The 11831-nt window shown below is 38.6% G+C and overlaps 1 protein-coding gene across 1 annotated transcript; it reads right to left on the bottom strand.

The window, feature by feature from the left end:
- Nucleotides 1-409: 409 nt before the first annotated feature.
- Nucleotides 410-11304, bottom strand: lrrc38a (leucine rich repeat containing 38a). The gene is made up of 3 exons (XM_067446317.1): nucleotides 9725-11304; nucleotides 8090-9510; nucleotides 410-1514 (listed from the first exon to the last, which is right to left on the bottom strand). Exons 2-3 carry the CDS (start codon nucleotides 8715-8717, stop codon nucleotides 1270-1272), a joined length of 873 nt encoding a protein of 290 aa, XP_067302418.1. The 5' UTR covers nucleotides 8718-9510; nucleotides 9725-11304; the 3' UTR covers nucleotides 410-1269.
- Between the last annotated feature and the right edge of the window lie 527 nt (nucleotides 11305-11831).

Below are 11831 nucleotides of genomic sequence, written 5' to 3'. Positions count from 1 at the left end.
ATGACAAAACATTAGTGATTGGTTATGGCAGATCCAGAGTGGATCTGGGCAGATCCAATAGTTTTAAACTTCAACAGAGTACCCGCCTTCAAGGAAGTTAACGCTTGTCAATGGATACTCTCCATACAAATTAAATGTACAAGAGTCTGGTAGGACCAGGCTAAGGAATAGTCAAATTGTTTTCCAAAATGAACTATTTGCATCTTAGAATATTTTTCCTGTTATCCCAGTAAAGCTGCTTTGAAACAATCTATGTATAAAGCATGTGACATTTTTCTCAAATATGGCCGTTTTGAAATGAAAATGTATGGGATTCACGTCATTCCTAAATGAGTATGACGAGACGTTTTACCATTTGAGGTCCGGTACAACATTGGAAAAAACAAAAAACAAAGATTAAGACATGATATTCATCATTTCAAACACTTTGGCGTCAATGTTTATTTAGTCATAACATAAAGTAAAAAAGGAAAGAATTAACAAGACAGAATTGACATAAAATGAAGGACAAAAGTTCCCTTTTAATTTAGCCTTTAAAATACCTTAATTACTTGATAAATAATTTTGACCCATCTGTAACTACAGCAAGTGTTCTATATTAAGAGTATGCATGACATTTATGAAGTTGTTGTAGGTTACAGACAACAGCCAAACATGTCTTACAATATTTATAATGGTGTTTTGAACCCTTCCATTAAACATTTACATCACAATATATGCTCATTTTATGTTAATTCTTTGGTGATAAGTGCCATTATGATTTATGAAAAATGGCTTACAGTATGGCTCACTGGGATTGTGTGCAATGTCTTATGTACTTTAAAGTGCAAGTAGCTAAACCTTACTACAACGGAGCAAGATTCATGTATACAATACCAAAAATAACTCATGTAGAAAATACGAATTAACTTGCACATTTCCATAAAAAGACCATTGTTGCTATCTGATGTCAAAATATAATGCTGATTACTTTTGAATACAGGGGCATGAGATAGTGGTTTCATAAACTGCATTTTCAGGAACAGTTTCAGTCTTAAGGCTCAATTCAATCATTGGTGTTCAAGTATAAAAACGTGATGCTTCTTCAAGCATTACGAGTGAAGGTTGTGAGATGCGAGACAACGGCCTCACCTTAGTTGCACAGGGGCCTAATTCAGTGTTCTTGTGTCATGGAAATAAGGTGATTCACACCTTTATCCAATCTCTTGGCTTCCATTGTGTGTTGACTTATGGGTAATTTGTAACTTCCATTCTGTCAAGTAAGACCCCTCAGTCCTCTGCTTCCTCTTCATCTGTCCTTTTGGATTTGAGCCGCTGGAAACAGTGGATAGTGGAAGCCAGAAAGAAACTGGCAATAATGGCTGCCACTGAAATACAAATTCCAGAAAAAATCACTATGAGATAATCAGTGAGAGTCAGCAGTCCCCGACACTCCCGGAAACTGTCCTCAGTAAGCACACTGAGTGACACCTGCCGCCCATCCACTGGAAGAGAGCACTCCATACCCTCTAACCCTGGAAAAGAGACAGACGGAGAGGGGGGGAAATTATCATTGAAAATATACACAGTCTATACAATGTGGTGTTTTTAATATTTTTATTCCATGGATGGATGGAGAGATGGACGGAGACAGATGGAGAGAGAGAGAGAGAGAGAGAGAGAGAGAGAGAGAGAGATATGGATAGATGGACAGACAGACAGACAGACAGACAGATACTGTACATACATACATAAAGATACTTTTAATGCACCCTGCCCAGGCTCAGACCTGTACGTCATTTTAACGTAGCTGCAGCTTAATACATTTTCACTGAATCAAAATACTTCTTTCTAAAGCTACTTTTTGAAATGTCTTTCAATGATTTTCTCATCTAAGAAAATAGTGACTTAATTTCACAGCCAAAATTGATGAGATCGGCACATCATGTAATTAATTCGATTTCAATGTTTAATCGCTTGACAGCCCTAACACACACACACACACACACACACACACACACACACACACACACACACACACACACACACACACACACACACACACACACACACACACGTTGGTCTATGTGGTTTACAGGGACTCTCCATAGGCGTAATGGTTTTTATACCGTACAAACCGTATTTTCTATCCCTACATTGCCCCTGCCCCTAAACCTACCTAACACAAAAATATCATTTAGTATGCTTTTAAAGCTATCTGAAATATGAGGACATTTGAAATGTCGTCATTAACCACATTTTTAGTGTAATACCAGTGTAATACCCATGTAGTTATATAAATTTGTGTCCACATAAACAGGCTCTCACACACACACACACACACACACACAGTAAGGATTCTATGTTTTATGGGGACTTTATGGGGACATTACATCAACGTAATGGTAATCCCCCTACACTAACCCTACACCAAAACTGGCCCATTGCAAACAACTTTCAGGATTTGTACATTTTCAAAATTATTCTTTATGATTTATAAGCTTTTTTCCTTATGGGAACATCAATCAATGTCCCCACGGTAACACGAGTCCCCACTGGGATAGAAAAACATATACACACACACACACACATTAGGTTTTGGTATCTTTGTGGGGACTCTCCATAGACATAATGATTTTTAAACAGTACAAACTGTTAATTCTACCCACGAATCTGACACACACTTTAGCTTATTTATTTAGTTTTTTTTGTGTGTTTTTGGACTAGGGAGGAAGTTTTGAATTCTAAAATATTAAAAATAAAGAAAAATGTGCTCTCTCATTGTATGAAACCTTTAAAAGAAATGTCTCGATAAAGAAGGCACAGTGAATCTTTTGAAGAGTTCATGGAACATTCAGTTTAGTCTCTCATGACCAGTGTTCAGTTACCGGACTTGTATGAGTTTCCGAACCAGCTCACATGTCAGGTCACTAATGTCTCAAGCATCCTCAGCCGCACAATATCATGCACAAACATTATCCAAGCACCCTGTTTTGTCTTCTTTTTTAATTTTTTATCTCAACCTTTCATTACACATCATAATATGATAGAATGAAAGCCAATCTGCACAAATATTTACCAACATTTCAGGTACACGATGCAATGCCATAGTGCGTGTTTGGAGTCAGTAAGATTTTTTTAAAGAAGAAATAATTTTATTCAGGAAGTATGTATTAAATGAATCAATCAAAAACATGTATAATGTTACAAAAAATATTGCAAATAAATAATTTTCTTTCGAACTTTCTATTCAACAAACAATCTTGAAATGTATCAGTTTCTACAAATATATTAAGCAGCACAATGGCTTTCAACATTGATAATAAGAAGAAATGTTTTCTGATTTTTGAAGGGTCACGTGACACTGAAGACTGGAGTAATGATGCTGGCAAATTCAGCTTTGCCATAACAAGTATAAATTACATTAAAAATATATAAAAATAGAGAACAGTAATTTAAAGTGTAATATTTAAAAAAAATTACTGTGTTACAGTATTTTGATCAAATAAATGCTGCCTTAGTGAGCATAAGACTTTGAAAAATTGTAGTGTCTGTTTCAGTTTATATTTCCCATTCAAACCCTCATTTTATTTCAGCTCTTTAAATGCCATTTGATGGTCACATATTCAGACAGTGTATCGCTTCAAAGGATAATAAATGAGCAAGTGGATTTCATTAACCCACACACACACAAGCACACAAACTCAAGGTTATATTTCCAGCTGAACATGCATGATAACACTCAACAGTATTTCATTGAAGTGCTATTTTGATGGGGGAGCTACACCTAGAATGAAGTCGTTTTACAAATTCATGCTTTGGTTTGCACTGAAACACAAAGTGCTCACATTTGAGATCAGGTTAAAAAAAATGCTTTAATATCATACAAATACCAAAATCTTAATATCATTACTAATATCAAATCTTTGAATGTTTCCACTCAAAAATAGTACATATGATCTACAGGAAATAAGACTACATAATGTGCTTACAGAAATGAACATCTCATCATACAATCAGTATACAGACCCCTATATAGCATGGTGATATTTGGACATTTTTTGTATCTGGCAATAACACCGTTGCAGCTATGACTCAGAAAACTCCCATTACATAACATCAAGATAAGATGTTAGATGGGATGCTTTCCAATTTTTTTTCCCTCCCTGTCTTTATGGGTAACATTTGTGAAATTTTCCTCGTTGGTTTGTATTTGGATTTTCACAGAAGGAGGTTTAATCTCCTTTCAGCCGTGTGATCAGCGGACACCAGATGACAGATTTAAAGCGGAACATCGCCTACGTAATACAGCCACGCTGACAGACAGACACAACAGAGCAGCAGAGCTCCAGAGCCCCATCTCTCCTTTAATTGTGTTCACACGCTCAAAACCCCTTGTGATTCTGTGTAGTTGCTTAGGAACGTAGAACAAAAGATTTGAAACAGGGAATTTTTGAATTAAACGAAAAGAAATGCTATTCTTATTCATATTTAACCACCCATGTCATAATAGAATGCCACCATGTTTGTTCATGTCATTGGCTAAAGTCAGTCGACATCATCGTCAAACGTGTGAGGCAGTAAGTGCGGATGAGTCACTCCATCCAGAAGGGGTTTTCCACATGCAGGGGATTTAGTGACCTCAGCCTCCTTTGTTGAGTCTGTCACGTGGCCGTTTGCCCATCTCTACAAGCTCATCTAACGTTTTATCATGCTAGAGCATCAGCGTTTTACACTGGAGATCTCCCAGAGTGAAAATCACAAATGACTAACACGCGTGCAGCACATGCTTTTACCCATTTAGAAAATTCTCACAGCAGCCACAAGCTCAGTCAGCCGACTAGTGTCGTGTTGCCTGCTGTCACCACATATGTGTAACACGAGGAGGACACTGCTATGTTCTTATGTTTGCAACAGTGAAATGAATCAAAGCTTCGCCTCTGGCGTATAATAAAGCTGGATATATGAATCCTATTTCTCTATTCAGATTACACTGAATTCATTCAATGCATCCGATTAATGTGCTCAGATATCTCAGCCTGAAAAATCCCATCCTTTTTGCTACCATTGTGCATGTTATCTTGCGGTTAATGCATAACTTGTTGGCTTAATTGTGATATTATATGACATGGCAACCTCTCAGGCTCTGTCTGTTGACCTTTGAGGGTTGTTTAAAGAGCCGTGTGTGCTCCTGTCAACACTACACATGCTTTACTTATATATTCAGCACTGTATTGGTGGAAATCTTGGTTCTTGCCCTTGATTCTCCACCTGGCTATCAAATTACCAGGCAACTGAAAGTGTGCCAGAAGTGTGCTATCATCAGTATCAGATTCAATGTTGGGTTGAATAATGGATGTAACGTGTCCATCCATACCCAATCACAAGAATTACTACACTGTAAGAAGTTTAAACTAGTCTATCTAAATTAAAGACTACATTATGGTGGATTCTGATGTATTTAAATGTGTCATGAACTGGCTTTTTTTTTTTTTTAAGTATACTGAGGTCAATTGATGATGTTTGGGTGGTTTTTACATTCAAAAACATCATAACTAATCAGTAATAGGCTATTTTCTACACTGGTTTTGAGGCTCTCTCCTGAACGCTGGGTTTTGATGGGCGCGCCACACTGGAGACTTAGAAGGAAACGCCCAGGGCTAGGATTGGATAAGATTTGCATATTTAATGAGCTTCAGCTCCCCTGTCAGTTCAGTTGACATGAGGGAGGGATTGTTTTGAAAGCGGCAACCGAAACCACGCACACACACACACACGTGCCCCAATTCAAGAAAGGAATATTATTTCACTATTTGAGATTCACCGGCCTGCCGACGGGCTTACGTTTTGGTAGCCCGTCTGGAAAACATGTAAAAGTAGCCCCGGGACTACTATTACATATAAAAAAGACGTTTTACTCCCATAAGTGTATTGCACCATTCCTGTCGGATCCAATATAGAAGGCATTGTGTTTCCCAATTTAGCGTAACCTGAGACTTGTTTATAAAAGATTCCACAGTGAAATGTAGCAATTGCGAACACATATACAATGTCTTCCACACGTGAGCTGGAACGTCATTAAAAATAAATGAAGTATCCCATATTCCTGATATTAGGATCCGAAGGAAGCTTATGCAGCGAAGGTGTTCTTCCTCATTATCTTGCTATCTTCTTCGGCATGTTTATTGCGGCTGGCTAGCGTGATCCGAACGGCTCCATGAGTCGGTGGGCGGGGCTACTGAATTAGACGTGCTTATTATTCTGTAGAGCCGGTGTTTCGCCACATGATGACAAAAGGAAGAAGCACACGATCGTTTTCTGGGCCTGGTGTCTATAAAAGCTTAAAAATATTCTTGACTAACAAGGATGTTTTCAGCTCTGACACTTAAAGGATATTTTTATATTAACATGACCTTTTATATATCAAAAGCTCAAGGGAAAGTTTTAAAGGACTTTTGAAGTCCCCTTTAAAGGACTGTGTATCATTTTGTTACTTATTAAAATTGCAATAAATAAAGAAACGTTTTTTTTTTTTTTTCTGCAACAGCCCGCCATTTATAGCTTTATATGACGTAACACAAGGCTGTGGGTTTAATTGTCAGGAAATACATGGACTGATAAAATGTATACTTTGAATTCGATGTAAATTTTGGTAAAAGCGTCTGCCAAATGTATGAATATAAATATATAATAGATATCTGGGCTGTCTTAAACATCTTCACACAATATAATCAATATGGTGTCTCTGGATCTTCGCTACAATTGTTCATCAATACAAGATGTAATCACACAATTTAGTTTTTTTAAACCAAAAATAATACTGAATTCAGTATATCATCATTATTTTCAGGATTGAATGTAATAGTAAATTCAAAGTTAATACAGAAAGCAGTGTACAATAGTTAATGATCCACAACTTGTTAAGAATCTGCAAATTATAATAATATAAGTGTTTTTCATAAAATATCTTTTAGACTGCAAATATCTGTAAATGGGACAAAAGACTGGTCTCTGTTGACAAAAGAACAAACATCCTGTATAATTAATGAGTAAAGTTAATATTACTCTGAAAATGAACTGATTTATTAGTTATAAATGTAAAAATGTACAGTACAGTCAGATAGGATCTCAGCCTCTTGTCTCAAATCATAAGCTGCAGAATCAGTCAAATAAACTTCAAATGATTGATGATTAAGCAAATATTTTCCTAAATATGGAGTTTAATCAAATCAGAAAGATTCACACCTATGAGGATAACTATGATTTATTAAAAAATAGCCGTTAATCAAACAGTCATAATATTTGGTTAAGTTTCCAATCATATACAATACATAAATGTATATGTGTGACCAAAACCCAAACAAATGTATTGCATATTAACATGTTTGTATCTTGAAACTCAAACAGACCTGTTTCTCCAAAACAGACACAGGGAGAGAAACGTGACCTGTGCTTCTAAGGGACAGTGAGGTTCATGCATCCATATTTAAAGTAGACTAGTGGTAAGTGACCTAATGACCAACAGATACTGTATCCAAGAGGGTACAGTTCACTCAATTTCATCCTTTAGTTACCACTCAAATTAACTTCAACAAAGAGGATAAGCCATGAGATGATAATTATGGAAGATGTTATGTGGCATATGTTTCATGAATTATGCAAAATAATATTTTGCATATTTTAGTGATCACCTACAGTGTATCGACCTCTTTGAAAACATTCTCATGCATTATTCAGTAAAATACAAGATGCAGTGAAGCTATGCACTATCACAAGTGTTATTTAAAACTCAAAATCTTAATTATTATATTGCTAGCCTATCATGCTAATGTGATGAGTCAAATTAGTTCAGTCTCAGTTGCAAGCGCCAATATTTTAAGCATCTCTATCCAAAACAAAATCAGTTCACCCACATGTACAACCCAGTAGATTTTATGCATCCACACTTCTCACCCTTAGTTTTATTGACCATTTGAACCGTCCACAAGTGAACCACCAAAGGGTTCAAGTGATTGAAAAGGTTTCTAGTGTTTATTCGGGGAAAAAAATTGTATGACATTATTTCATGCAGATGGATGCAGATCACAAAAGCAAGATTTAAGCAGCTTACCAGTTGGGAGCTTGTGACGATTTTCCAACAGCCACAGGAAGAGTTTGGCAAAGTTGCAATTGCACACCCAGGGGTTCCCTTCCAGGCGTATCAACCGTAAGGAAGGCAAATGGCTCAACACTCCGACGTCCAGGCCAGAGAGGGCATTCCTCTCCAGCTCAAGCTCTCGTAAGGAGGTGAGGCCCAAGAAGGCGTCCCTGCTGACCATGTTCAAATACGGATTGTTCCCCAGTCGGAGCTTGATCAGACTACGGGACTCCCCAAAAGTTCCAGAGGGAATCTCAGTCAAATTGTTGCTCCCCAGGTCTAGATAGACCAGTCTGGAGGATGTGCTCAAAGTCCCAGGCTCCAGGCTGGTTAGGGAGTTATTTCTTAGATCCAGGTAGACCAAATCACTATAGAGAACCAGGAAATCAGAAGGGATCCAGGGAATCCAGTTGTTAGACAGAAGGAGTCTCCGTATGTCCAAAGGGATGGAGTCTGGAAGACGGGTAAGTCCTTGACCTGTGCAGTCCACGGTGTGATGATCCGGACATAAGCAGTTAGATGGGCAGTTATACCCCCAAGTTAACAAGGTAGAGGATAGCAAGGCAAGGAAAGGCTGAAGCCAACGAACACATGAGAACATTGTCAAGAGGGTACGAGGTGAGGGGGAGATTGGGGGGATTAAGTGAGGGAGGTTTGAAGAGGGGTAGAGGAGAGGGGACGGGGTAAAGGGTCAGGGGGCGAGATACTAGGAAAGGGGACAGGGGCGCATCTGGAGATGTCAGGAGTCAGGGTTGTCGCGAAGGCATCTTTTCTTGTCTCCTGGATTGCAATCTACAAATGTTGGAGCAGCAGCAAGCAGCTACAAAGACACGGAGCTCTGTTTTCCAGGAGATCATGTAGCAGCCAGTGTGGGTCGTGTGGCAGCCCGCTGGCTCTGAGCTTGAAAGGGGAGGAGATTCTCTATCGAGAGAATGTGGGGAAGAGAGAGAGTGCGATGCGAGGGATTAGCAAAGAGGTAAACAGAGACGAGTGAACTAGAGACTGGGAAGCGCTGGGGGCATTTAGAGGGGAGGGGAATGTGACGATGGAAGGGGAGGTGTAGCCCACACGGTTTATCCACAGTCAGAAGGAAATTCTGATTCTTTAATTCAAATGTACACTTTGTGCTGATCTGTATCTTGGTCCATATGCTTTTGCTCTTGATTGGATCCCAGTTGAACCATGGTGCCCATAACACATTTGACGTAAGGCTATGGTTGCAAGTCTTCTTCCATCCTGGATAAACAGCTAATGACTTGTCTGTTTTTGCATTTAATCAAGTTTTTTTGTCCTTCGATTCAGTCTGCGTAGTGTCTGATTTCATATTCTGTCTCCATTGCCATGGTGATGCATGTGACGATTAACATGGGGCTGTGTGCATACAGATTACTGCCCTGAAAGTAAGAGATGGTGTGAATAACTGTGTGAACCTCTACGGAAAACATCCTTGCCTTCTAATTGCACTCAAACCTCCCGACTTCGTCACAGCCGCACACTTTAATCACACTTTATATCCTGAATGTTATGGCTGTCCTGAAAATGTCAAAGCTTTCAAAACATCCACATTTTACATGAATCGAAGGGAATACGAAAAGATTTTGACAGTACCTCTTTTCCAGTGCGTTCATGAAAGCGGTCATTACTCATCGCTTTTCCAGCTGCTGTTGTTTATTTTTGTCGCTCTGTCTTCTGAATTCATGTTTACTTCTGTGCTGCTGTAAATCTCCAGGCAAACAGAACACATGCTGTGACCACAGACAGCTTTCCTCTTACATCACATGCACTGGAGAATGGCATGGTACAGCCCAATGGAATTACACAATACTCCTATAGGTCATATTGTAACCTTGACCTTTCTGCCAGGCATCAACAGAAAAAAAGAAGACTTGCCTTTGACCTTTTTCATGTGGCACATCTTTGAAAAATATCAGCTTGTCTGAAATGTTACTTCCTCCCAGGTCCCTGTAAAAGAAACAAATGTCAAGTTCATTAGTGCAACGGAAGGTACAGTAGGTTCAGGATATCTTCTCAGTAGGGCATTTGGAAGTGTCAGGAAAGCTGTGCAGATTTTCCATTCACAATTAAAGTCTTGCATATGAATAAATAATAAATATCACAAGCAACCTACTGTTTGACACAGCTGGATTTTGGATGGGACACAACAGGAAAGGACAAAGTGCTACTTACTGTGATCTAACTCACACGTAAGAAAGTAAAATGACGATAAATCTGTGTGCTTTGCTTTGGCAGAGTTGAGTTGATTCAATCTCATGTTACAGAAACTATTAATCAAGGAGCGTGCATGGCAGGGCTTAGTGGAAAAGATCATCCAGCTTGGTTTCTTTCAACAGGGTCTTTAAAGAGAAAGATGAGATAATCTCATTCACATACACATTCACACATGGCAAGAAGACTGCATGCCAGTGGTCCCAAAAAGTGCACCTGTCGGGCTCGGCTGAGGACATGGCGACACACTTTTCTTCCAGGTGCATTCTGGGCTCTCACTCTGCATGATCCTTACCAACATACCCAAGGGCAAAATACTGTCACCCCAGCTGAACCTTTGCAATGTTGAGACAACTGGCCACAAAATAAAAAATGGTTCGAGTTGGGAGAAAGCACCAATAGTCACAAAATATGAATGTCTCGGAAACTAGGACACCCACTTGAATGCACAGCATTGGCGTTCTATCTACAAGGGATCAACGAAACTGGGCCATATCATTAAAGCACTTTTAATTACAACAGTACTGACCGATTCAATGGAGATTGTATATGTAGAATAATACGTGGCCACGTATTTAGTACAGATTACAGGATTACTGGATTAATGTTTCATTGTACTTTTGGTGTGGTTTGTTGTGGTGGCTAATTCCACTGGGATTAGTTGCCACTGCAGCCAACAAGGTGATACTACATTTATCAGATGGGCATGACACAGTTTGATCGTGTTTCAAAGATTAGCCGTTGATGTGTATTTACTTGACCCCTATTTGTCATGACTGCGAATGCAAAATTGGTATCCAGTAAGTCACCTAAAACATTTAGCAACACCAAATGGAGCTGGAAAAAAAAGTTTTCCAGAACACTCCAAGTCCCAATGTCTGCTACTGGTTGGATAGTCACAAACCACCTGCAAAAAAGAGTAAAAAAATGGCTGAAAACGGCAAATTATGGTCTGAATTAGTCCACACAACATTTCTAATCATTCTGATACTACCACTGGAAAAGCATATTCCCTATCTCTCTTTAAAAAATATGAGTTTAAAAACATGAGTTTAAATGACAGTACAAACAAAAAAAACTTTTCAAATGACCTGCAGGAAATTAAAAGATATAGGGAAAGAAACATGGCAAGCGTAAGTGGTATTTCAAGATATAATCAAGGACACTTGAGCATGCTATATCAGCACATTAATCCAAGAACAATATTAAGATGGTTTCGGACAAAAAGCCATTTGTCAGTTATGACATGCAAAAACATGAAATCAAACATTTCAAACAAATGATATGATCAGATGAAAACCAGTTACACATTAAACTTTTCGTGATATCTCAAGCTAAATATATGTGCTGCTAATTATATGTGCCTCAAAAGCACATCAACATACCTTGATCTAATTTTGCAGCATATAGCTCCCTCTGGTGGCCTGGAGCAGCAGAACAAAATCCACAACACAATCAATACAAGTAGACCTTTTTTGTTCTTTTTTAG

Source organism: Pseudorasbora parva, chromosome 6 (assembly GCF_024679245.1).
Source record: "Pseudorasbora parva isolate DD20220531a chromosome 6, ASM2467924v1, whole genome shotgun sequence".
In the NCBI taxonomy this organism is placed as follows: Eukaryota; Metazoa; Chordata; class Actinopteri; order Cypriniformes; family Gobionidae; genus Pseudorasbora; species Pseudorasbora parva.
Note: the sequence above shows the minus strand (reverse complement) of the source record. Positions and strands in the feature narration are given on the sequence as shown.